The 27,538-nt window shown below is 43.3% G+C and overlaps 1 protein-coding gene and 1 long non-coding RNA gene across 4 annotated transcripts in view; both read left to right on the forward strand.

Moving 5' to 3' along the window:
* Window positions 1-27,538, forward strand: part of LOC148398579 (P2X purinoceptor 3-like) — a 94,663-nt gene that overhangs the window by 39,178 nt on the left and 27,947 nt on the right. For both annotated transcript variants that reach the window (XR_015858267.1, XM_088374874.1), the window contains 2 exons: window positions 14,195-14,272; window positions 14,373-14,514. Coding sequence is in view for 1 of the 2 variants with exons in the window: in XM_088374874.1 (XP_088231000.1) it covers window positions 14,202-14,272; window positions 14,373-14,514 (213 nt within the window). In the remaining variant the exon portion in view is untranslated. The remainder of the gene's footprint in view (window positions 1-14,194; window positions 14,273-14,372; window positions 14,515-27,538) is intronic.
* On the forward strand, window positions 16,477-17,763 carry LOC148398580 (uncharacterized). Of its 2 annotated transcripts, none has more exons than XR_015858269.1 (2): window positions 16,477-16,682; window positions 17,480-17,763. It is a non-coding gene; the product is annotated as an uncharacterized LOC148398580 (long non-coding RNA). The 2 variants fall into 2 exon arrangements; XR_015858268.1 differs by lacking the exon at window positions 16,477-16,682 and adding an exon at window positions 17,159-17,209.

Here is a 27,538-nt window from a genome sequence, read left to right on the forward strand (position 1 = left end):
AAACCTTCTTGGTGATGGAAGTGATGTTCTCTGACCTGGAGGTGTTGTCTGAGATGAGGACGCCGAGATACTTGAAGGTGTGGACCCTTGCCGTTGATGTGTAGGGGGGACTATGTCAATGTTATGCTTCCTCCAAGTGTACTCCCTGTAAACATTTTACCTCCATCCTTGCACTACCGACGACCTTCTGCATACATCCACTCCACCTTCTGTCGCACATCATCCATTCATCATCCTGCCAATTTGTCATTTTATACGGAATTACGTGAACTTTTGGCTGTGACATAAACTGTTAGCCGGGACGTGAACTTGTGATCATGCTGCATTTAGCAATTTCATGACTACTCAATTCGTTAATGTTTCCTGACTATGCTTTGTCTATTTTTCATGCAAAGGTTTTGCTCACCACATACCATAGATTTGTTTATTCTTTTCATATTCCACGCACTTGCTCTCTTCATATTCTCAGTTAATCATGCTTCCTACCACATATTTTCATTGTTAGGCAAAAAAATTCCCTCTGTCCAGAACATTTTTCAATAATCCAAGGCTGGCGTTAGGCAACATACAATGTCACATCAAGCATAAGGCAAAACATAAGATATAATCAAACATTCAGCATTCTGATGCCCTTGACAGTGTCCGTGATTCACAAAAACATCAGGCATGTATTGAACAGCTCTGTCCTGGGCTGTCCCCTGGACTCCGTTGAGGTTGTGGGTGAGAGGAGGACGTTGATTAAGCTTAAATCCATCATGGACAACACCTCTCACCCCATCCATGAGATTGTACGGTCCCTGAGCAGCTCATTTCGCGGCAGACTTTTGCACCCTCGGTGTAGGAAGAAACGGTTCCGCAGGTCCTTCATTCCCTCACAACATGCATGCCACCTGATAAAATGAATGGGTTTCGTCTCTGCTAGCAGCACTTGTGTTTGTCTTTGTCTGTTATTTACCCTTTTTTATAATTCTGGCACTTGTTTTATTCTTGCACTCGTATTATTCTTGCACTCATATGCACTGCTGTGACAAGTGAATTTCCCTGCCGTGGGATGAATAAAGTTCTATCATCATCATCAAAAGGTTATTAAGCTAATCAGGCAATAATCCCAAAAACATTTGTTATTTCAAAGTGCACAAAAATACATATAAGATCATGAAGTTATTATGAAGACATTTCTCTTTACCATTTAGTCGATCACAAATAAAAAAAAAAGTCTAGTTACGTCTTCTTTTAAACTGAAAAATGTTCTTCTTTATTGATTTATTGTGTAGTCATGCTTAAAGTGTGTCTTTTATTGATTCAATGTGTGACTATATTTGTATGCTTATGTACTTTAATCAATGAGGTGTGATCATCTCTCTTTTTGTAGGCAGGGGTTTTTGGAACCCATTTTCTTCAGTTATCATACTGTCAGAAACAAACACCTTTTAATTTACCATGTGTATTGCGGGTGATTCTGGAACGCATCTCTCGCAATTAACAATCGACCACTTGTCATGTGTGGAATAGAGCAGCGTGACCAAATGCATCTTGGACCTGGGTTTATTGAAGGGAATACGGTGGTGGAGGAGAGGATGAGGGGAACAAACAGGCAGGAGAACATGGCAGCACTAACAGGGAGGCAACCAGGCAGGAACAAAGAAAAACAGGAATTAACAGTGTTAGAGTGGTGCTCACTCTAACTTATTTTGCAAGAACCACACGGGGGACAGTATGCCCTTTAAGCACTTGCAAGTGGAGAATTTGCTCGTTACTGTAGGTACAGCAATGTTCGAACAAAGTCTGCCTTTGGTCTCTTGCAAGAGCATATTTATTGAGAACAGGTAGGGTGGGGGTGACATTGGACATATTTGGTGGTCACCTCAGCAACTGGTTAATCAGTGTGGAGGGTCCCAGCTCATTGTTTTACAAGGTCGTGGAAACAGAAACTAGTGGAGCATTTTAGACTAACTAAGCAAGAATGTTTCCACACCATTTGGAATTTTCAACAACTGAATGGTTAAACTTTTCAGAGTCAAGGAAAGGTAAAAGGTTTAAACAAAGATAATAATTCCAGTCTACATTCCAACATAATCATACGATCAACATAATCAAGATAATCTGTAAACCCTATCAAACAGGACGGAGACAAACACGACAATCTGACGGAGTGGCACGCCGACAGGGCTTGAATAGCACACGGGTAATAAGGGGCAGGTGACCGTGATTACGCTGATTACAAATAGGACAGGCGGGGAGGGACGAATGCACAGACGCGGGACAGAGACGTGAACGGAAACCATCACAACAAACACTGACACACGAGGCTCGGAGGAGGAACCGTGGGTAAGCTCCACTGCATGTGGCAATCGGCGCCACCGAGGAGTGGATACATGATAGCATTGTCTTAGATTTTATAAATACATGCACTTGTCTTGTAACTACAACATTAATATCAAATAAGTAAGTGTAAGAAAGATTATTATAATAACTTACAAAAGCAAAACAATTTTTAAAGGCATATGGAATGTTCTAAATAGCATTGTGAGAAATGTATCCAAAACTATCCAAAGTACTTCACTGAAAATGACAAGACTATAGATAATATGAAGGATGTAGTGAATGGTTATAACAAATTCTTTGTTAATGTTAATTTTGGAGATAGCAAAGAAATTTAAAAACAAATCCTCTACAGCAGGGGTGTCCAAGTCCAGTCCTCGAGGGCCACATTCCTACATGTTTTCCAAGTTTCCCTCGTTAAACACACCTGTGCAGGAGCCTGATCATTGAATCAGGTGTGTTTAACGAGGGAAACTTGGAAAACATGGAGGAATGTGGCCCTCGAGGACTGGACTTGGACACCCCTGCTCTACAGACTGGAATGATCGACATGACAGTACAAACAGCCATGGAAGGGTTAGGGTCAATATTAGGTCCAACACTGTTCTTATTGTATATCAATGACATCTGTAAAGTTTCACAAATTCTAAGAGTTGTTCGATTTGCAGATGATACCAATATTTTTTGCTCAGGTGAGAATTTGCAGCAGACTTTGGAGACAATCACAGCTGAAATAAACAAACTGAAATGATGGTTCGACAAAAATAAATGATCATTAAATCCAAGCAAAACAAAGATTATGTTAATTGGATGACACAAAACAGAATGCAATGTAAAATTGTTAATTAATACCAGTAAAATAGAAAGGGTACAGGAAGTTATATTTCCTGGTGCGATTTTAGATAATAAAGTCTGCTGGAAACCTCATGTAGAATACACACGACCAAAACTAGCTAAGTGTTTGGGAATTCTGTCTAAAACAAACATTCTGGATTCTAAGTCATTACACACCCTTTATTATTCATTATTTCTGCCATATCTGACATACTGTGTTGAAGTTTGGGGAAACACCTAAAAAATCAAACTACAGCCAATATGCACAATACAGAAAAGAGAAATAAGGACAATACACAAAACAGGATATACAGTGATCACACAAACACACTATTAATAAAATAGCATTTGCTAATATTTATCGACCTGTTCAAATTCAGAAAAAAAGTAGGGGAGGCGAGTTCGTGGCTGTAGCAACGCTGTTTAGCTAATGAATGTAGTGTGGTGCAAGGCGACAGTGACCCCGGCAGTCAGGTTTCAGTTTCTGTCCTGTTCCTCATCAGCCGGTTGGCTTCTCCACTGTTGACTGACACTTCCTCGGCTGTGGTTAGGGAGATATCTCGAAGCGTGCTGAGTTTTTTTTTACCTGTGAAACAATGCAACTAGAGTTTCTTTTCTTGTCAAACTAACACAACATACTAGGGTTGGGAAAATCGATACGACGTGTAAGATGCAGTTGCATCGATTTGCAAACTTCTGCATCGGTAAAAACACACAAAAACTTGAGATGCATCGTATCTAAATTATTTGCATGGATAAAAATCAATTAATATCTATAATTATAACTTTTTAGAAACGGGTGTCTGGGTTTCAGTCACTCCTAATACTCAAATCTGTGCTCAAGTCTCAGCTCACGTCTCGCATGAATAGGCGGGTCCAAACTGGCCTTCTTCGAATTGTACAGAGGCGGCAAGTCAGTCAGATAGCGGGTTAGCATGGAGGAAAATGAGATGGAGATTATACATTTGGTGGTGAGCTTTAAGTCTGCAGTGTGGAAAATTTTCGGGTTCTGCAAACGAGATAGAGAGCTGGATAAGACAACACCCATAGCTGTGCAGCTATAAGATACACAGGCAGCACAACGAATTTGTCTACACAAACTGTATAAACTTAATGCACTTTTAAAAGCTTAACTTGAAAACATGTCTTTGTGTAGACCCTAAATTGCCTTACAAAATGCACTTAAGAGAAATCTTAATTTTTGTTAAAGGTTATACTTATACCCTAAAGTTCCAGAGAGACCTGCAATTAATCACTCTCTATGTTGTACTTCCTGTGTTTCAAAATAAAAAAGCACAGCCAGCTTTAATGCTTCAAGTGCCAAAACTTGAACTATGTATTCCATGGTGTATTTTTTTTCTGCATTGCACCGTATCATATCGTACTGGATAGCATAGTTTTAAAATTAAATCATACTGTATCGCACGGTATCGCAGGAGATGGGAAAATCGTATCGCATCTTATCATTGGCAATTCCATGAATCGTGAATCCATCGAATCGTTGGCAGTGTATCAAGATGTGTATCGTATCGTTTTGATGGTGAAGATTCCCATCCCTATAGCATAAAATAATAATATTGAGTAAATGTGGGATAACATTTGTGCAACTGCTTCAACAGATGTTAAGTAAATGTGGGATAACGTACATATGTGCAACTACTTAAACAAATATTGAATAAATATGGGCTAACTTACAGTAATCCCTCACTCCATCGGTTCATTTATCACGGCTTCAGTACATTGTGGATTTCCCCCCCCCCCAAAAAAAATCAAAAAATAATTTCTAAATTAAGGAATTATGGCACGAAAGTTGCCCGCACGCCAGCAGAAGGCAGCGAGTGCCCACATAATTGCAGTATGTACACTTGTATCTTATTATAAAAAAGTTGTTATAATAAGAGTTCTAAAAACACATTTACAGTATTGTACCTTGTTATAAAAAATTGTTATACTGATAGAAAAGTTATAAAAACATATTTACAGTATGTACACTTCTTCTATCTTGTTATAAAGAAGTTGTTATAATAATAAAAGAGTTCTAAAAATATGTTTACAGTATGTCTACTTTAGCAACATCTACATATGTTATATACACACACGCACGTATTATATTTATATTTATACATTATTTTCTGTATGTCATTTATACTATATAGTATTCACATGTTTGAAACCATTAGTTAATGTTCTAATGATAACATATGATTTTATATGGTTTAATATACATTTATTGATACACAAAAAAATTATGCATGTTAAGAATGAGAGGGTGACACTACTTCGCGGATTTCCACCTATCGCGGGTGGTCTTGGAACCAATTATCCACGATAAAAGAGGGATTACTGTATATGCAACTACTTCAACAGATTTGTCTTTTCTACAAACCGGATTCGGTTGAAGTTGGGAAATTGTGTAAAATGTAATTAAAAACAAAATACAATGATTTGAAAATTCTTTTCAACCTATATTCAGTATGTGAGGTTACATCGCTGTGAGTCTGACGTGGTGCGCTGCAGCACAGGTGTCCCCCAGGGTACGGTGCTCTCTCCTTTCCTTTTCACCCTGTTCACTTCAGACTTTACCCATGACACCGCTCACTGCCACATCCAGAAGTTCTCCGATGACACGGCCATTGTTGGATTTGTCTCGGAGGGGAGCGACCTGGAATATAGGACGGTCGTCAAGGACTTTGTCAGCTGGTGTGAGCTCAACCAGCCTCAGCTGAACACCAGCATGACGAAGGAGTTGATTGTGAGCTTCGGGAGGACAGCACCCATCTTCACTCCGGTGAACATCCAGGGATCGGACATTGAGGTAGTGGAGAACTACAAATTCCTGGGTGTTCGCCTTAACAACAAACTGGACTGGACTGATCACACCCACGCCCTGTACAAAAAGGGCGAGAGTCGCCTCCACCTGCTGAGGCGACTGAGGTCCTTCGGTGTGTGCAGGGCTCTCCTCCGGACCTTCTATGACTCTGTGGTGGCCTCAGCCATCCTCTACGCCAAACCTGGGCAAATTACGGCCCGCGGGCCACATCCGGCCCTTTGTGCGTCCCTGTCCCGCCCGCATGAAGCCAATCGTAACTTTCAAATTTTTTTTTTTTTTTTTAAATTAGTGTCGTGCATACAATACAACTGGTTCGCTTTTATTTTGAAAGGCATCGCACTCCCGTGTAGCGTACGTTTATGTGAGCTGTGCGTGAAGGTGAACAGTGCGAAGTAATGCTGCCCGAGAAACGTGTGCTTACCCTCAGAAAAGAAAAGTTGACAAGGAGTGCCATGTTTTCAACAAGACATGGACTGCCAAGTATTTCTTTACAGAAATGAAAGGTAAAGCCATGTGCCTGATTTGTGGTACACAGGTCGCTGTGTTTAAAGAATAGAATTTGAGTCGCCACTACATGACCAAGCATGAGAAAAAAATACATCTGTCTGATAAACAGGAACTCGTTTATTTTCATCAGAGGCTAATGCATTGCTAGCAAAACTGCAAGCCCAACAAGGACTTTTTATCAAACTTCACACCCATAGATGCAGCGGCTTTGTCATTTGAGGAAAAGTTAAGGACGTTAAGAATAAATTGTACTGATTAATGACTTTTTTTTTATTTGACCTTTACACCACAATTTCACATAGCTTAATATAAACACAAACAGAATAATTGTATTCTTCTAATTACCAGTAACAACTATTTAAAATAAATAATTTAATGCATTTTACAATGGAAGGAAATTGAGCAGGTTTAAGTTATCGTAGGTGTGGCCCTCTGACACAACTCACGTTTTTCATGTGGCCCCTTGTAAAAATTAATTGCCCACCCCTGCTCTATGCTGTGGTCTGCTGGGGTGTTGGGCAGTACTGACCGGGACAGGCAAAGACTGAATAAGATGGTCAGACGAGCGAACTCTGGGCTGTCCCCTGGACTCCGTTGAGGTTGTGGGTGAGAGGAGGACGTTGATTAAGCTTAAATCCATCATGGACAACACCTCTCACCCCCTCCATGAGATTGTACGGTCCCTGAGCAGCTCCTTTCACGGCAGACTTTTGCACCCTCGGTGTAGGAAGGAACGGTCCCGCAGGTTCTTCATTCCCTTTGCTGTCAGACTTTACAACATGCATGCCACCTGATATAATGAATGTGTTTCGTCTCTACTAGCAGCACTTGTGTTTCTCCTTGTCTGTTATTTACCCTTTTTTGTAATTCTGGCACTTGTTTTATTCTTGCACTCGTATTATTCTTGCACTCATATGCGCTGCTGTGACAAGTGAATTTCCCCGCTGTGGGATGAATAAAGTTCTATCAGTTCAATTGAATACAATACAAAGACAACATATTTAATGCTCAAACTCATAAAGTTTATTTTATTTTTCAAATAATAATTAACTTGGAATTTCATGGCTGCAACACGTGCAGTAGAAATTGGGAAAGGGCATGTTTACCACTTCGTTACATCACCTTTGCTTTTAATAACACTCAATAAACGTTTCGGAAGAGAGGAGACTAATTCTCTTAGCTTCTCATGTGGAATTCTTTCCCATTCTTGCTTGATGAACCGCTTCAGTTGTTCAACAGTCAGGGGTCTTCCCTGTCGTATTTTACGCTTCATAATGCACAACACATTTTCAGTGGGAGACAGGTCTGGACTGCAAGCAGGCCAGGGGAGAACCTGGACTCTTTTACTTAGAGGCCACACTGTTGTAACACGTGCAGAATATGGCTTGGTATTATCTTGCTGAAATAAGCAGCAGCGTCCATGGAAAAGACGTCGCTTGGATGGCAGCATATGTTGCTCCAAAATCTGTATGTACTTTTCAGCATTTATGTTGCCTTCACAGAAATGTAAGTCACCCATGTGTCAATCGTGCAGATCAGCAGTCTTCCCCATACTTGTGATTTAGTTTACTGAGCCAAGCTGAGTGTTTTTCAAGGCTCAGGAAGCCCTTGCAGGTGTTTCGAGTTAATTAGATGACTCAAGTTGTCAATCGTGCACTTATCTGATGTAAATGACCGGCTCTCCGTTTAAAGGGTAAAATTCTGTACTTTAGCCCCTCTGCAGTAACGCAGTCTGTAGGGGAGACGAGAATTGATTTAAGCCGGTACGGAAAGAAGATTTGTTCCGAGTCTAACCGCTGTTCAGGTAACTAATCTATTTTTTTATTAATTCCGTATTTCCGGACGCCAGTCCCGCTGAAATCAAAGAAACCCGAGGGTTGAGTAACTACTTTGTCGAGACCCAGGATCTCCTCGATCGCGGCCGTTTCAGCGGCTCTTCTTTCCTATTAAGATTGTTGCTTTTGTTATCCGCTCGGAATAATTTAGCTGTCTTTGTTAAGACCGCAGGAACTCGTTTATTTTCACTTGCGTACACTCACACTAGCTGATCTTAAGTTAACAGTTTCGAACCAGATTCTGACTTTCCCCTGATGTCAAGGATTAAAGCTGTCTTCATTTAAAAAAGAACTGAACGGTTTAAAGTATGACTGTGATAGAGAAACAAAAGAGATTTAAAGCATAAAAGATCAAAATAATCATTAATCGAACTTAAATGATTATAAAGTAGAAATTTAATGAATAAGCAAGAAAGAGAATTACAAGTTTCAATTGTTCGAACAACTAACAATAATTTCCACTCACCATTCTCAATAGAGCAAAAATTATTCAGTCTCGAAGTTCTCTCGATTGAAAACTCAAAAATATAGTAAAAAAGGGTAAGAGGCTAGAGGTCTAAAATGCTGTTTGGTGGAAAAGTCGAGTGATCAGTTCTCCTCGTTCCAAAATCCGAATTTTGTTTAAAAGAACAGGCTGACCGAAAGAATGGAGATGACAACGCCCTAAAAATGGCTCCTCTCTCCTTCACCGAGGTCTGCATCTCTTAGCCTGTCTTTGAGCTTAAAATTTGACTACGTCCAATTTGAAGAAAGTATAAATTCATCTTAACGGACCTTGGGTTAATCTCAGAAAGAATGAAATCTATCTTTGTCTAATCGGCGTTCTCGACCCACGGCAGTAGCTTCAGGGCCATACCCCTAACGGGAAAAGGCCACCGGGCGAGAGAGAGCGATGCTCTTTGTCTGAACGCACCTTTTATACCAGTCCAGTTTGTGGGTACTATGCCTGCTTGGTCACGTACCAGTTCTTTTCCATGACGTCATACATTGGCCTCAGATGACCCAAATGCTTCCAGAATAGACTGCACCTGTATCTCGGCCGGTCTCATCCGGATTCAACCAGATGAGGTGACCATGTTCTCACGGAAGTAGCAATTTTCTCAGGGATGCTTCATCCTGTTTCCCACTTCCAAATCTTGTCAACTGTCCGTCAACGTGACATTTGCAAATGTTTTTTCTCTGACTTGTGTTCCGCCAAACAGCATTTTGTTTAGGCTTCAACTGGATGAACGTGACCGGGGTCATGCTCATATGTGGGATCTCAGTCTTCCACCAGTGAGTATCACCATTAACCCTTTCCGCCTCCTTGTCTTCGCTCACATTTATACATTCATGTGTAAATGGAACATCAATATTACATACATGTTTGATACTGATTAAACATCGTGACAATCATAACACATACTTTCACAATCGTCAATTTAACACATAATCATAACTATGATCGTGGATTCTCTTAGTTAGCAGGTTACAACACTCAAGCATCTTCAAAACGTATTTTGAGAAGCTGGAGACCTCTAGGTCAAGCTCAAGCGTGGGATTGCAGTCTTCCACCCACGGTATCACTGTCAGCCCCTTGTCCTTACTCAACTCTTTATACATTCATGTGTAAATGAAACATCAGTGCTATGATGCTGCTCAAGTTGCTACTAACTATACAGTATTGCAAAGTAGAATAAAATAAAGTATATTGCAGCTTACTCTAACTGTGATTAACATGTCTCATTCTCATTAGCTAACGATGAACGATGTCTTGTCACCGTGGGATAGGGGGGAACGAAATTTCGGTTTCTTTGTGTGTCTTTGGCATGTGGAGAAATTGACAATAAAGCTGACTTTGACTTTGACTTTGACTTTGAATGAGCATGGAAATAGTAATTTGAATAATAATAATAATAATTTGAAATAGCAAATTAAAATATTCAAGCAGTTTCAAAGTATATTTTAGCAAAACAAAATAATATAACATACTCCACAATTGTGTGTTGCTTTGCTTCAGAACAAGTCTTCATCTAATCAATGACTTTTTAGACTATTAATTTACCATGTTAGGTTAATCTGACTTTGGCACCATCTGCTGGTGAAATTTGGGACGGGAATGGAGATTTACTGGTTCACCCAACAAATTCCCCTTTGCCAATTTAACAATAGTTAATTTTGAAGAACTAACTTTTAAGCAACCCCTACTCAGGCCCCCTTCTTCAGGTTTTCCATGTCAAGCTTTGAAATTTGGAATTTCATTTTAGCCAATTCGTCTGGGCCAAATCCAATACACACTCACGCACCATCTTTTACCATCCTATCCACCATGTAACTCGACACATGCCATGGGAACTAATGCACCCCCATACCATCACAGATGCTGGCTTTTGAACTTTGTGTTGATAACAGTCCGGATGGTCCGCTTCCTCTTTGGTCCGGAGGACACGACGTCCAGTGTTTCCAAAAACAATTTGAAAAGTGGACTCATCAGACCACAAAACACTTTTCCATTGTGCATCAGTCCATTTTACATGAGCTCGGGCCCAGAGAACCTGGCGGCGTTTCTGGATGTTGTTCATAAACGGCTTTCGCTTTGCATGGTGTATTTACTGACAGTGGACAGAAGTTTTCCTGAGCCCGTTTGGTGATATCCTTTACACACTCATGTAGGTTTTTAAGGCAGTGTCGTCTGAGGGATCGAAGGTCACGGTCATTCAGTCTTGGTTTCCGGCCGTGGCGCTTACGTGCAGTGATTTCACCAGATTCTCTGAACCTTTTGATGATATTATGGACCGTAGAAGTTGAAATCCCTAAATTCCTTGTAATTTTGCTTTGTGAAATGTTGTTCTTAAACTGTTCAACTATTTTCTCACGCTGTTGTGGACAAAGTGGTAAACCTCGCCCCATCCTTGCTTGTGAATGACTGAGCATGGTTGGGGAGGCTCATTTTTTACACGATCATGGTACCTACCTGATCACATGTGGGATGTTCCAAATAGGTGTTTGATGAGCTTTTCTCAGCTTTCTCAGTCTTTTAGGCCACCTTTCCCAACTTCTACTGGATGTGTTGCAGCCATGAAATTCTAAGTTAATTATTATTTGGCAAAAAACAATTAAGTTTATCAGTTTGAACATTAAATACGTTGTCTTTGTAGTGTATTCAATTGAATATGGGTTGAAAAGGATTTTCAAATTGTAGTATTTTGTTTTTATTTACATTTTACACAATTTCCCAATTTCAACCGAATCCGGTTTGTATAACACTTAAAGAAAAACAGTCCCATTCAACAACAATCTAGGGATAAGAACCACAGGGATGATTTGGAGTGAAAGGAGTTCTCTTGAACTAAACAGAGAACTTTGTTGGTGCAAGGGAGTTCTGCTCATAACTAGTGAGGGCCTCTGACAGGGATGGCTAAGAAAGGAAGGGAAGTATAAAACCACACGTATGATTGGGAGTTAAAATTCTTTGGAGCTAGACAGAGAACTTTGTTGGAGCAAGGGAGTCGTACTCGTAAATTATGAGGGCCTCTGTGAGGGGTGACCAGTGCTCCACCATACAATTATTCCAACAACTGCCCAAAAAGGGAAACCTTGCAGACTGTAACAACTGGTGGAGCATCACACTGCTGTTGATCCCTGGCAAGGTCTTCTGCAGTGTGCTACTCCAACGTCTAAAAGATGAGGTAGACACCATCCTAATGGAAGAACAAGCTGGCTTCCGAAAGGGAAGGTCCTGCTCAGAACAGATCTTCACTCTTCGCAACATCATGCCAAGAACTCCAGACACCCCTCATCATCAATTACATCGATTTCAAGAGAGCTTTCGACAGCATTCACCGGGATCACTGTGGCATATTCTCCAGCTAAATGACACAGAACTATAAAGTATTTCAAACATATTTTAATTATTTATCATTTATTTTAGAATTATCCATCCATTTTCTGTACCCCTTTATCCCCACGGGGGTCGCGGGCGTGCTGGAGCCTATCCTGGCTGTCATCGGGCAGTAGGCGGGGGACACCCTGAACCGGTTGCCAGCCAATCGCAGGGCACACAGAGACGAACAACCATCCGCACTCGCACTCACACCTAGGGGCAATTTGGAGTGCTCAATCGGCCTACCAAGCATGTTTTTGGGGATGCGGGAGGAAACCGGACTACCCAGAGAAAACCCACGCGGACACGGGGAGAACATGCAAACTCCACACAGGGAAGTCCGGAGGTAGAATCGAACCCGCAGCCTCCTAACTGTGAGGCGGACGTGCTAGCCAGTGCGCCACCGAGCCGCCTCTTTGGAATTATATAATAATACCTTAATCATTATTATGTCACCGTTGCTGTTCATCTGAGTCACGGATAGAACCAACTCTCAAATTAGCATTGGCTTGGAAGCGTAGAGAGCTCAACGCTGAGTTAAAAGTCTCAATATTATATTTCAAGTCAGGGGAAGTGTCAATGGGGTGAAATGAGCTGTTCATTAATATTTATAGGATTAATATTTATAGACTGGGCTAGCGGCACCACAGCATTACCATCTGCTCCTCTTTCTGGGCGGTCAATTTTCATAGTGGAGTCACGTTTGTGCTGGTTTTACCTTCGTTTATGTCGCTCTCATGATTGCTGTCAATTTTTTCTGTTTCCGGTTTCGTTTGAGCTCATCTATTGGTTTGTTTATGTCACATGACCGCAAAGACAGGAAAGGATTATGATAATATCAAACACCTTTGAATAGGAAAATATTGGCTCATAATGACGGTGATTACTACCTTAAACTAGACGACCGTGCTGACAGGAGTGCGCAGAGACTCCAGAGAAACTCTAAAAACCTTTAAGAATCAGTTATTAGTCTGAGACTGTGAAAGTCATTAGGTGTAAACGCAGCATGAGTTGGAGTCAGGCAGGGCTGTCAAACACATAATCCAGCTCAGTTGGACAGTTGGTAATACAATATAGGAGTTTGGTATGGCCTAGTTGGTTCAAGACATGGCACGCCTGCCAATAAGCACATTCGTTTTTACCCCCAAATGGCTTTGGGCCCTGCTTCTTGAGCCATCCCTTTATCATGGAAGAGGGGTTTGTGTTTACCAATCAAATAAGCAACTCAGTTGACGGAGGGCATACAGGAGCCCGAGCAAGGTGACCCAAGGAAAACTGATTCTTCATGGGGTTGTGGTTTAAGACCCTCCATAATGGCAACAACCAACAAAGCAACTTTTTCATCACCAGACACATGCCATTGGGGCATTTATTTGGAGCAAGGCCTGGAAATGTGTCTTGATTGGAGCATCTGGTAGTCTGGCAGGGCATAGCTTGAAGAGGATACGTGGGCCAACCTTCGCACGGGCTCACAACCCTTGTAAATAGTAAGATAATTTTGGGGGCTGGAGATGAGGACTCAGGGGTCCCTGGCTACAAAAACTGACTGAGTCTGAAATGTGGAAATTACCCTAACCCTAACCCTCTGACAAGAAAAGAGCCTGAGCTGGTGTGCCAAGTTCTAGTGAGACACATGCTGACTTGCCTTGACACATGGCTTTGTTGTGCAGTCAGTCTTCTTTTGTTCTTTTCTTTCCATTAAAATTTTGATTCAAGGATAGGCACAAAATCCATGTCAAGGTGCAACAAATAATGTTGGCAAACACAGCAACTCAGACACAACAAAAGTACTTCACCCGAGTGAATTAAACAGTCTTTAATATTTAAATCCTTATAAATATGCAGCACCTGCTCAAGTTGAGTGCTCGTGCCTTGCTGATCAAGCAGGTATGTTATCATAATGTGACTGTAAGAATGCAGTTTGTTATAACTCCAGATGAAAAAGCCTTTAAATATTTTTAACTCATTTTATTTTAACTAATTTTAATTTTCTCCCTTTGACAGCACACCAATGATGGAAGTGGAAAATTTCACAATTTTCATCAAAAACAGTATTCGATTTCCAACCTTCAACTACACAAAGTAAGTTGATGAAATGAAACGTGAAACTTTAAAAGTATACAATGAATTATTTGATTTATGCTATATTATTCACAACGAGATATGTTTTCTCTATGCTCAGAGGCAACTTCCTCCCCACCATTACTGACAAGTACATCAATCAATGCAACTTTGACATGGTCAACAATACTTACTGCCCAATCTTCAAAGTGGGAGATGTTGTCCGCTATGCGCAACAGAACTTCACCAAACTTGCAGACAAGGTAGAGTCCGGTACTATTGTGTTTCCCACTGATTCTGCATTTCGCATTGTTCACACATTTAATCCATTTGCATTACTTCTCAACAATACGTGTGTCAATGACAATAAATATCTCACAATTTTCTCTAAAACTATTGAAACAAATTTTTTTTGTTCTAACTACAGATAAAGAATTTAAACTCAACAAATGAATGAGACAAAAGCTTGCGACCCTTGTGAGGATAAGCGGTTCAGATAATTGATGGATAGAATGAGACAAAAGATTATTTTTTTACCTTCGAATATCTTGATATAATATCTCATTTGTCACGATGTAGGCTCTACAGAGACTTGAAAGGGATAAGTGAATTTTAGTTTTTTTATGGTTACAAAATATCACATATCTCCAGCATTGGGCAGTAACTTTGTACCTCCAAAATAGTCCTTTTTCAGGAGACCCCAAGCAAGCCGTTTTCAACACTTTAGATTAGTCAATGATAAAATTAACACTCACGTGTAATAGCTTTTCGATCAAATGTAAAATATTTAACAAATGGTAACTTATGAGGTTTCAACCCGACATCAACAGTGACCATGAAACAACTGTTAGAGAGAGAGAGAGAGAGAGAGAGAGAGAGAGAGAGAGAGAGAGAGAGAGAGAGAGAGAGAGAGAGAGAGAGAGAGAGAACTAGGAGGGAAAAAAAAGAAAGAAATACTTTATTGAGCCTGGGGGAAAATTCAGTTGCCAGCAGTTAAATACTACATATACAGGTATAGACAGAGACAATATGCACATTGGACACGACAAAAATGATAACAAAAGACCGGAAGAGAATAGATCTGATTAGATTAAATAGATAGGTTAATAACAACAATTAATAATTAAATAGATCAAATAAATAAACAATGAACAGTTTCATGACAAATGACAACATAAGACTGGAAGAGAATTGATCTGATTAGATTAAATAGATAGGTTAATAACAACAATTAATAATTAAATAGATCAAATAAATAAACAATAAACACTTTCATGACCGTGAACGCGCCTCGAAACCCCCGCGACGAGTTAAAAAGTCTCATGGCATGGGGAAGAAATGAACCCCTCAGCCTTTCTGTCGAGCAAGACGGTGTCAACAGCCTGTCACTGAAGCTACTCTGCTCAGTGACGGTGATGGGTTGGTGGATGGGGTTTTCTTTGATGGACAGCAGCCTGGCCAACACCTGCTTTTCTGCCACAGACGCCAGATCAGGCAACTCGGATATGATTAGATTAGAATAATGTATTGGACTGAAGGTAGAGGACAGGCAGATAAACATAGCAAGCGTCCCAAGGGACACCTAATTGTAGTGCCGCCCAACCTGTCATCCACATCCTTCAATGTCTTGTGGTCAAAGTGTCTTGTTAACATTACATACAGTGTACACATGAATGTGTGGAAGTGTGAAGAAATTGTCCAATGTTTTCTGATCATACTCCCATGAGCCTAGAATACCTAACCAGGTAACCAGAAATCGTGGAAATAGAAAGGGTTCCCCCACCCCGCACCCAGAACCAACAGAGTCCAAGGAACAAATCGATATCCATGTCCTAGCCATCAGGCTGTGGTCGCATTGCAAAACATTGGCTACATATCCGATCTAGGACCACATACGAAACTGCCTCAAGTCTGGTTTGAGAAAAAAACAAGGGAGTTGAGCTGTTCAGACTGTCTTAGCAAAATCAGATACAGGTTGCTTATTTGTCACCAGAAAGGTACGTTACAAATCTGCAGAAGTAGGCATTTTGTCGCTAGGGACTCTGGCACCTTTTTTGCTAACTAATGACAATAAAATAAAAGCACCGTCGTGGCAGCCTCCAAGTAGTTTTCTCTCTATTCTGTCTTTTTCCTCTTTATTTCCTTCTTTCCACCTTTTGCTTTCTTTTTATCTGTAATCTAATATTGGCCCACACACAGCATGTGTGGCCACAGTCAGGGCCGTCCCAGGTTTGGCCTTCCGCTCGGCGACGCTAGTAGCTTCCACCGGATCTTGTCGTGTGCGGACCAGCTCGACACGGGCATGTATATTTTTTTTTGCTTGGCCCTGGCAGCTGGGATGGCTGCGTGCGGTGGCCGGCACCGGTGTGACTCAGCGACAGGTGCTGACTTGGTCCGGCTCCCACGCCAGGGCACTGCAGCGGAGACCCCTGTGAGTGGTTTGATGCCTCATATCACCAGATTATAATCCCATATGAACACTGATTAAATGCAGTGAACAACTCAATGACTGGATGTGCCAGAAGTTTCTCCATTTAAACAAAGAGAAAACTGAAGTACCGTATTTATTCTAATTATCGCACATATTCTAATAATCGCCCAGTGTGTGTTAGCGATAACATAAATAAAAAAACATTGATACCTCTAATTATCGCCCATGCTGCTAAAAATTCCCCCCAAAATTTACGCTTTCCTCCGCGACCGCATGCCGACGTCATTGCGCAAGTTTAAATATGACTGATTTGACAGCACGTCGACTGTCCCTTTTAAATTGTTTTTCTCTATAAACTATGATACAATTAGACTCGTCACTCCGCTACAATATCCTCACACAATTACGTGATCGGGGCGTGCGCTTGAACAAGGCGATCGCGATAACATGACATACGCAACATGTGATAATACGACGGTAACGTGTCGCACCGATGGAGCGTCAATTGACGGACCGCGCTGTTAGAGGTAGATCAAAACAGTCGCTGTTCTAGTGTTAAGAACACCAGTGAGACGCAGGTATTGCATACTACATAAGGAAAATATACATATTATCGCCCATTTCAGTGCCCCTTGGCGATCGGACAAAAAGCGTTCTCTATTAATCACTGTTGGACATAAACCTTCTCTAATTATCGCCCTGGGCGATATTTAGAATAAATACGGTAATTGTTTTTGGAGCTGTAACGGATCGGACAGTACAGCCAAGTGCGGTGCGACACAGATTTTGTTGTGAAGGGGAAATGGATCGGTCGAGGGCTGGAGCGGTGAACGGACGAAGCTGGACTCGTCGGGCGTGGATGGCCGGATGGCGAGCCAGGGAACGGAGTGCTTGGCTTTTCACTGGCGAGGACAGACTGCAGACAGGAGGACTCTGAGGAGGCAGGGACGTACACTCATAGGAGGCAGGTGAGGCAGTGCCTCACCTTGCCACCAGGGGCCGTAAAGGGCTCAACATGGTTTCCTCAGCTGTCACCATAAGTTGTTAAAAAATGAATAATATAATAAAACATAATATAATATCTGTCCTGTGGTCTATGCTTTTCATGCAATTTTGGTGTGTTTCCTATACATTTGGATCATTTTCATAGTCAAAATAGCTGTACTTCTTGTTCAAATAACAACGGGAGACGAGAATCATGGAGGCTGCAGCAGTGACAGGTAGTGCCTCTCAGGGCGTGCGTGGGAGAGTGTGCACCACTCACACACACACTGTAGTGAGCGCGTGCAAACGGCGTGTGCTTGCAGTCAGCAGGAAAAGGCGCGTATCTTAAGGCAGCCAGTACCTGTGCCACAAAGATGAGGCGATAGTGAGCGTGCGGCTAATTGTTCACGACTTGTTAATCACGACAGGAGTAAATGCGAGAGTAAATTAAGAAGAAGAAAGAAAAAAACAACAACCAATAACATTCGGTGTTAACACGTTGCTATTTGGATGTATTTTCCCTGAAAATGGAGGACATAATCTTAAAGATAAGACATATTTCAAAACTTGACTTTCAGTCAAAGAAGGAAATAATGAGTAATGGAAGACCAATGCCAGATTTACGAGGATTGACGACTTTCTTCCCTGGCAATCATCTCAATTGAGTAAGAGAGACTTGTAAAACTCAAAGAAAAGGACAAAAAGGAGGACTTCTACAACAAAGTCATCGAGATCTTTGTCCAGAAGGACAGGAGAATGGACTTCATTTAGAAGTAAATGTAAGAATACTGCAGTGGTGTGTTTAAATGTACAGTGGTGTGTTTAAAATGTTGTTAAATTTAATCAAGAATGGGATAACAACCATGTATGCTTGTAAATCTGACCTGTGAGTCAGTGCCACAGCGTCATACAGTACGTTTGTAAATCTGACTGAGTCAGTGCCTCACCAACCCCAACCCTCACCTCACGTCACTGTGAGGAGGATAACGGTTGGCTGAGAAACAGGACGGACAAGATGGGCAGATCAGGAACCGAATCACAAGGAATCGGGGAGTCAAGCTTTCTAGGACCAGTGCGTACAAGGACATTACAAGACAAGCTGACAAAGGGTATTGCGCTGGCCGCGCTAATATAGCGCTCCCAATGAGCCAGTGCCAGGTGACGGTGATTTCGGTGATAAGGGGAGCGTGGTCGAGTGGCCGGTGGCGCCTGCGCGTGACAGGAGCCAAAGATGAACGATTAAAAGTCACCACTCAGCTTCACTCAGTGATGTTAAAGCCCACAAACCAAGCTAGAAGTCTTGGTGTAGTTATGGACTCAGACTGTAATTTCAACAGTCACATTGAAACTATTACAAAGTCAGCCTACTACCACCTGAAGAACATATCAAGGATTAAACGCTTTATGTCTCAGCAAGATTTGGAAAAGCTTGTCCATGCTTTTGTTTATAGTAGACTTGACTATTGTAACGGGGTTTTTGCAGGCCTTTCTAAAAAGTCAATCGGACAGCTGCAGCTTATTCAAAATGCTGCCGCTCGAGTTTTCACTAAAACAAAAAAAAAAATAGATCATATCACTCCAGTTCTGAGGTCCTTACACTGGCTTCCTTTCTGCCAAATAATTTATTTTAAAATACTTTTACTGGTTTATAAGGCTCTAAATGGTCAAGGGCAGACATAAGCAAACTACGGCCCCATGGGGCCGTTTAATCCGGCCCGCTAAACCTGAATAAATTGTATTATTATACATTGTTTTGGGTCATTTTCCCTTCAATTACTGCATTTCCCCAGTAGATAGAGAAACGCCCGCCAGCGCATTTACTCCCGGTAGCCGCGTCAGAAAGTGCACACTCACAAGCACGTGTACGTACTCAGTAGTACGGACCCGGCGCACTCCGCGCTGTATTTCTATCAGTGCCGAATTTCGAGAGTGGGCTGTGATGTCAGCATTCTCGTAATTCGCGCACTGAGCTTTCAGATACAGTTTTGTGTTGAAGCCAAGCACAAACCTTCTCCTGGAATCCCTCCATCAAAATGAGTGGCCCAGGGAAAATAAAGGTGGACACTGAGTGCCGAGTGTTTAAAAAAGAGTTGACAACAAAATATTTCTTCGCTGAAGTCCGATCAATGCCGTTATGTCTGATATGCCAAGAAACGGTTGCAAGGAGTACAATATTAGCCGTCACTTTGCTACAAAGCATGCTAACTACGCTAGGAGTCAACACATGAATGAGTGGCTACAGTGGAGAGGTTGACAGCTAATTTGAAGACTCAGCAAAACTTTTTTCATCGACAAACTGCGGATCAAAAGTCAAGTACAGGGGCAAGTTTATGATGCACCATCTATTTTCGACGAATCTTAACTTTTAAAGTTTTTAAGGCCGACTTTAAGGAAGTGTTTCCCGTTTCATCAGCTCTGTCACCAGGTGTTTGTGAGTTAAAGCTCTGCTCTGATTTTCAGTACATCTGTCACCGTGTTGCCTTTTTAATTTCTTAATTGGTAATTTCTATATTAGTCGTTTATTTAGACGTATTCTTTCACTGATTCTTCAAGATGATGTATTTGGTCAGAATGTTTGCCGTTTGATGTGATTTCACAAGTGATTTCATAAGTCTGGCCTCCATGCGCTGAAGTGATGGAAACTGTTATTGATAATAACAGTGTCTTATTTAATGAGAAACGCCGATTCACTGTTTTTCTGTGAAATATATGTTTTTAATGCTGCTAATGAATGTATTTGTTTCCAAAAAGCGTTTTTTGAATATCCATGCTTTACTTCCCTACTAAAGGCCAAAGCCATTTATGCAATGACCTTTACATGTCGTTTATATTACTTCACACAAACACTACATCCATCTGCTCCTGGTTTGGCCCACCGGTCAAAATTTAGAAGCCAATTCGGCCCGCAAGTCAAAAGGTTTGCCCACCCCTGGTCTAGGGCCTAAGTATATTTCTGACTTGCTGATCCCTTACGAACGACCCAGACCTCTAAGATCGTCTGGCGCAGGTCTGCTCTCTGTTCCCAGAGAAGCAGCGTTCAGCTTCTATGCTCCAATTGGCCCGAATATAAGACGACCCCCTCTTTTTCAGGACTCAAGTTTGAAAAAAGACTTTTTGAACACCAAATTTAATTTTTATACAGAAAATAATTACATCTGAAATAAATGATAACAATAGATTCGAGAGAAAAAGCATGTAATTTTGCCTCATTCAAATCATGGAAAAACTGTCTATCACATCTTAATATCTGAACATTTAAATATGTAAACTAAAGTGCAATCACATTTGTAAATGAATGGCTTCTGGTATTTGAAATGTAAATAAACCAATCTACTGTGATAAAACAACATTTCAATAACTGCATTAACCAGTAAAGTGAAGTCTAACTAACTGTAGTCTGGAAACAAATCTGAATAAAGAAAAACATTGCAATAAAATAATGCAAACTGCTACCGCTATTGTTGGGGAGCCTGATGACTGTGTAGGCCAGGTTGGCTCGGATTGTTATTTTCTTTTCGCCCCCGGGTGTCGGTCAGAACACAGGAGGGAAGACGTGGTTCAGTTTTGATTGCTTTACTGAATTATTGGCTACAAATAATAATGAATAACCATAACTGAAATACTCTCGGCAACACACCAAACATGTCATCGATCGAGACAACAAAATACATTCGCTGGCGACCGTTAGTCGCCGTGCCGCTGCGTAACGGCCACTCGTACGATGCGAGGCAAACTTAAAGGAGCGTGGCGGGGCTGTCAACCAAACGGCCCGCACACGAAGCAAACCGCGATCGGACAAAGGGCACAACAGTGGACAGTAGTAACAATGAAATGTATATATTCACTTTGTGTCAAAGACGCACACGATCACAGCAACATACTCAGTCGATACCAGCAACCTTTAACTTGCCGCAGCGCACAAGTGAAAATGGGTATAATGTCTAGACCCCGAATATAAGACAACCATAACTTTTTCAGTCCTATTTCAATACAAAAAAAAACCCTCGTCTTATATTTGGGCCAATACGGTATTTGGAACAAATTCCCAGAGACATGCAGGTCTGCTGCAACTCTCAATGTATTTAAGACAGAACTGAAGACTTTTTTGTTTGCTGCTGCCTATTGCTGATTTTACCTTATTATTAAATTGTCTTCACTTTTAATCACATCTTTTTTGTAATATTTGACCAGTTTTTACTCGTCTGATTTGAAAACGAGTTATTTGTCAGTTTGTTTTGTAGCTTTTACTGTATATAATATAAGGTGCTCATACATTTATTTGGGTTGACAGTCATAATGGCCCTCCGAAAGAAGCTATGACTACAATGCGGCCTGTGAAAAAAATACGTTTGACACTCCTGGTGTAGGGGTACACTGTCACGTGCACCTGCCGCGGGCTCATTGACAGCGCTGCCAGCGCAGACCCGCGTGTAGCCTGTTCAGTGATGCTGCTTCGCTCATCAGTCCCTGTAAACCTGACTCACTTACCGTATTTGCCGGTGTATTGGTCGACCTTTTTCGATCCAAAACCGACCGAAAAAAATCGACCTCGACTTATACACCGAGTCATAAAATTTAACTCCGTATTCATCGCTTCAAATGTGATGGTAACCAAGGCCGTTTCTCATGCATCTCATTGTGCGTTGCACTTAGAAAATTTGAACCGGGCGGCGTGCGCGAGTGCGCGGCCCGCTGGAAGTCGAATGAGGCGCCGCGGCCACCTCCGCGGTGCTTATAAACAGCCGATCCGCTCGGCGGGGGCTATTTTCGGCCACTTGGCTGGTGCGCACGGCCTCCCGGACGTGCCGGGAGGGTGCGCGAGCTCGCCGGCCGCTGGAAGTCGAATGAGGCGCCGCGAGCACCTCCGCGGTGCTTATAAACAGCCGATCCGCTCGGCGGGGGCTATTTTCGGCCACTTGGCTCGTGCGCACGGCCTCCCGGATGTGCCGGGCGGGTGTGCGAGCTCGCCGGCCGCTGGAAGTCGAATGAGGCGCCGCGAGCACCTCCGCGGTGCTTATAAACAGCCGATCCGCTCGGCGGGGGCTATTTTCGGCCACTTGGCTCGTGCGCACGGCCTCCCGGATGTGCCGGGCGGGTGCGCGAGCTCGCCGGCCGCTGGAAGTCGAATGAGGCGCCGCGAGCACCTCCGCGGTGCTTATAAACAGCCGATCCGCTCGGCGGGGGCTATTTTCGGCCACTTGGCTCGTGCGCACGGCCTCCCGGATGTGCCGGGCGGGTGCGCGAGCTCGCCGGCCGCTGGAAGTCCAATGAGGCGCCGCGATCTCCTCCGCGGTGCTTATAAAGTGCCGATCCGCTCGGCTTGGAGCTATTTCCGGCCTCCCGTTGGTGTCGGGCGGCGTGCGCGAGCTCGCCGGCCGCGATCTCCTCCGCGGTGCTTATAAACAGCCGCATGCGCACGGCCTCCCGGAATTTGAACACATTTCGTCAATAAATTTCGCATATTGAATTTTGAAGTTTAATATAATGCAACAATTGAGCTCGACTTATACAAAGGATATATCATAAAATCGTAAATTTCCGTCGAATTTTAGGGGGTCGACTTATACACCGAGTCGACCTGTACACCGGCAAATACGGTAACTATTTGGAAATCCCGCAGAATTGCCTGTCCACCCCAGCCAGATCCCCGCTCCAGCGCCAGCTATTCCCATCTTTCCCCCACAATAAAGTCTCTGTCGCTACGCACTTGGCTGTACTGTCTGCTCACTTACAGTACAGGCTGACCCTTGCTATGCAGCCAGCGAACGACGAGACATCATTGAGCCGAGACATCCACCCGTGCGCCTTCTTTTCTCGCCGCTTGTCAGCCTCAGAACGGAACTATGACATCGGAAATTGGGAGCTCCTCGCCGTCAAGTTGGCCTTGGAGGAGTGGCGGCATTGGATGGAGGGCGCCACCACTCCGTTCATTGTCTGGACCGACCACCGCAACTTGGAGTATCTGAGATCGGCCAAGAGACTGAACGCGAGACAAGCACGGTGGGCTCTGTTCTTTGACCGGTTTGAGTTTTCTCTTGCGGGTTCCCGTAACGCAAAAGCGGACGCCCTGTCACGTTTGTTTCCTGGTGGGAAGGAGGGACAGGGCCCGCCTCCCACTATCCTCCCGAGCTCGGTTCGGGTGGCGACTCTTTCATGGCTGATTGAGCTCCAAGTGGAAGTGCCAAGTGCCGCCTCGCACGATCAACCTGGCCCCAGCAACTGCCCGGAGGGTCGCCTGTTTGTCCCTGAAGGCCTGCGGTCGTCCGTCCTGCAATGGGCGCACGACTCACGTCTGGCCTGTCATACTGGAGCTGCACGCACGAGGTACGTGGTGCCACAGCGTTTCTGGTGGCCCACCTGGCAAGTGGACACCAGCGATTATGTCAGAGCATGCTCAATTTGTAACCCCTGGAAGAGGTCTACTCGTCCTCCGGCCGGGCTGCTTCAACCCTTGCCGGTTCCCCAGCGTCCCTGGTCTCACCCGTCGGTCGACTTTGTCGCGGGCCTCCCCCCCTTGGAGGGAAACACGGTGGTCCTCACGGTGGTGGAACGTTTTAGCAAGATGACACATTTCATTCCTCTGCTTAAACTCCCATCTGCGAAGCAGACTGCGTCCATCATGGTGTTTCGTCACCACAGTCTCCCACAAGACATTGTGTCAGACCGAGGCCCACAATTCGCTTCCACCTTCTGGGTGGAGTTCTGTCGACTCCTCGGCGCTACGGCTAGCCTCTCCTCGGGGTTTCACCCTCAGTCCAATGGTCAAGCGGAGCGCCTGAACCAGGAACTGGGCAGGTCCCTCCGATGCATGGCTGCCGGGGACCAGCACGGATGGGTCCAACAGCTTCCCTGGGTAGAGTATGCTCACAATTCCCTCCCCAGCTCGGCCACGGGGCTTTCGCCTTTCCACTGCATTTTCGGGTACCAGCCACCGTTGTTCGCCCACCAGGAGCGTGGTGCAGCGTGCCCGTCGGCCCTGGCTTGTGTCCGCCCTTATCATCGAGCCTGGTTGTGGCCTCCAGTACCTCGTGGATTGGGAGGGTTATGACAACGCGCACCGCTCCTGGGTGCCGAGCCGCTGAATACTCGACCGTTCTCTCATCGCGAAGTTCCATCGCTGTCATCCGGACCAACCGGGTGCTCGGCGCGGACTCCCGAGGAGGGACAACGAGACCAAGGGTGAGGGTCCGGGACGGCCTTGTCCGCCGGCACCGGAGTCGGACGATTCGACGGAGTATTGACCTGGTCGTCCGGGTGGTTGCTTTCTTTTTTTTGTTTTGGTTCCTGGGGACGTCGAGAGCCATCCCTTATGGGGGGTGGGGGGGGGGGGGTTCTGTCACGTGCTGGCGCCACCTGCGACACGACCACGCCCCCCTGTCAGCGGAATCGCCGGCACCTGCCGCGGGCTCGCATGTAGCCTGTTCCGTGATGCTGCTTCGCTCATCAGTCCCTGTAAACCTGACTCGCTTAACCATTTGGAAATCCCGCAGAATTGCCTGTCCACCCCAGCCAGATCGCCGCTCCAGCGCCAGCTTTTCCCATCTTTCCCCCACAATAACGTCTCTGTCGCTACGCACTTGGCTGTACTGTCTGCTCCCTTACATACATGTGTCTGGGACGTGGGGTTGATTCTCACTCATTGACAGTGAGCATTTGAGTGTGATTGCCTGTTCATCTCTATGTGCCATGCGACTGCCTTTCACCCAATGTCAGCTGGGATAGGCTCCAGCACTCCATATGACCCTGAACAGAATAAGCGGTGTTAAAAACAGAAAAAGATGGATGGAAATCAAGTGAGACAAAGTTAGGTGTCTCACAGAGGCGGAATAGCACCTGTTATCACAACATTCTGTTTATGCTGCCGTTGTTGATAGGTCTATTGATTCCCAAGTGTGGAACAGAAATGTGTTAGCAACAAAATTCTTTCTTTAAAAGAAATATAGTAATAAATGAAAAAAAATAATAGATTTCCAGATTGCATTGAAAAATTTACTTGCACCGTTTAATATTTCAGGGCCAAAATCCGACCATTTAGGGGTGATCTGTATCCATGCACTACAAATGAAATGGAGTTCTCGACACTGATGGAACAGCACTGTATTGTGTGTTGCAAGAGCGGTAATGGTAGACAAAAGATTCAAAGATTCAAAGCGTTTATTGTCATGTGTACAAATGGAAAGCACTTTTTCTTTGTACAATGACATTCTTTCAATGTCCGTTAAAATGCCAGACAAGGTAAAGACGATTAAAAGAAGATTAAAGAAAAGTAAAAACACAGAATATAAAAACCACAAGCTATACACAATATATACAACTACTAGGGTGAGGAATGTGCAATATAGGCGAGTGCAAAAATGGCACTGTGCAACAGTTGTGAGAGTTATAGTGAATGTGACACGTGGTTGAGTCAACAAGAAATGGAGGAGTCCATTAAATATTACTTATTGGTAACTATTTGTTTTCATGAAAATTTACTTTGACAAAAAGAGATTCAAGATTAATTAGCCCAACAGTAGGAACCATTTGATTCAAAACTAAGTTTTCTGCAATACAAGTAGCCACACCATCACCTCTTGATGACCTGTCAGCTCTATATAGCACAACATTTCTATACTCATTTTATTATCAGTGATATTATCATTATATTACACCATGTAACCCAGGCTCTTGGCAAATACATTTTTGAGACAAAACTCTGAATATTAAGGTGAATAAACTTTAGTCTTTTTAAGTCAATTGTGTCTTATAGGACAATGCAAATAAAATTATTATCACATATGCAAATCTGTGATGAGTATTTTGCAGCACGTTTGACGTTAGTATGTTCTATGGTAGTAGAGCACATGCTCCAAGCCTATGCGCATGCCACCTGTTCTCACCGTACACAGAGTTTACGAAAAACACGACTCGGATCATTCTACATGGTGTCAGAAGTGGGATAAACAATTCGGTATGGTGAAGTTTAATCCCCCATCAAGTTTTCGTTCGATAAATCAATTGAGTGGCCGGACTGGAGGCAACGTTTTGAGCATTTTAGGCTGGCGACAAAGCTGGACAAGGATGACGGGAGAGTTCAGGTGAGCCATGGACAACGAGGCAGAAAATATGTTGAAGTCATTCACCTTTACCGAGGAGAGCCACAGAGATGACTTTGGCATTGTGGTGAAAAAGTTCAGTGACTTCCCCGCGGAGGAACATAATCCACGAGAGGGCAAGTTTCCACCAGCGTATGCAGCAGCCAGGCAAAAATGTGGAGTGTTTAATCCAAGCTCTTTACAACCTCTCAGAGTACTGCGAGTTTGGAGGGAGTTGGGAGGAAAATATTCGCGACTGCATCGTCGTTGGGATAATTGATAGAGCTCTTTTGCAGGTTGCAAATGATACTGGACTTGACACTTGCACTGACAATATAGACAGTCTGGGGAGGTTGCAGCACAAGTAAGTATGCAAGGCGACTCTACGGGGCAAGTGCACGAGGTGCAATGCAGACAAGACAAAAGTCACTGGAAACAAAAAGGAAAACCTAAAGAAAGGAAAGGAGGACCATATGACAATAAATGTGGGAGATGTGGAAAAGCATTACATGGCAAAGTGGAGAGATGCCCTGCATTGGGGTCTACATGTAACCACTGCCTCAAAACAGGCGACTGTCACAACAAGTTTGTTTGTCATTGAAATTACAGAGACGGAACAGGAAGACGAGATGTTTTTTTACCTAGGCTCAGTAAGCTTTGCAGAGGGAGACAGGTGGATTCCACCGAGACGGAGTTCAAAATTGATATTGGAGCAGATGTTCAAAATTCATAATGGAGCAGATGTCAGCATATTAAGTGAGTGAAACTCACCTCACCAAGAGCCCTGCTATCAGCAGA

This window comes from Syngnathus floridae, chromosome 4 (genome assembly GCF_059516105.1).
Source record: "Syngnathus floridae isolate MCC-2025c chromosome 4, RoL_Sflo_1.0, whole genome shotgun sequence".
NCBI lineage: Eukaryota > Metazoa > Chordata > Actinopteri > Syngnathiformes > Syngnathidae > Syngnathus > Syngnathus floridae.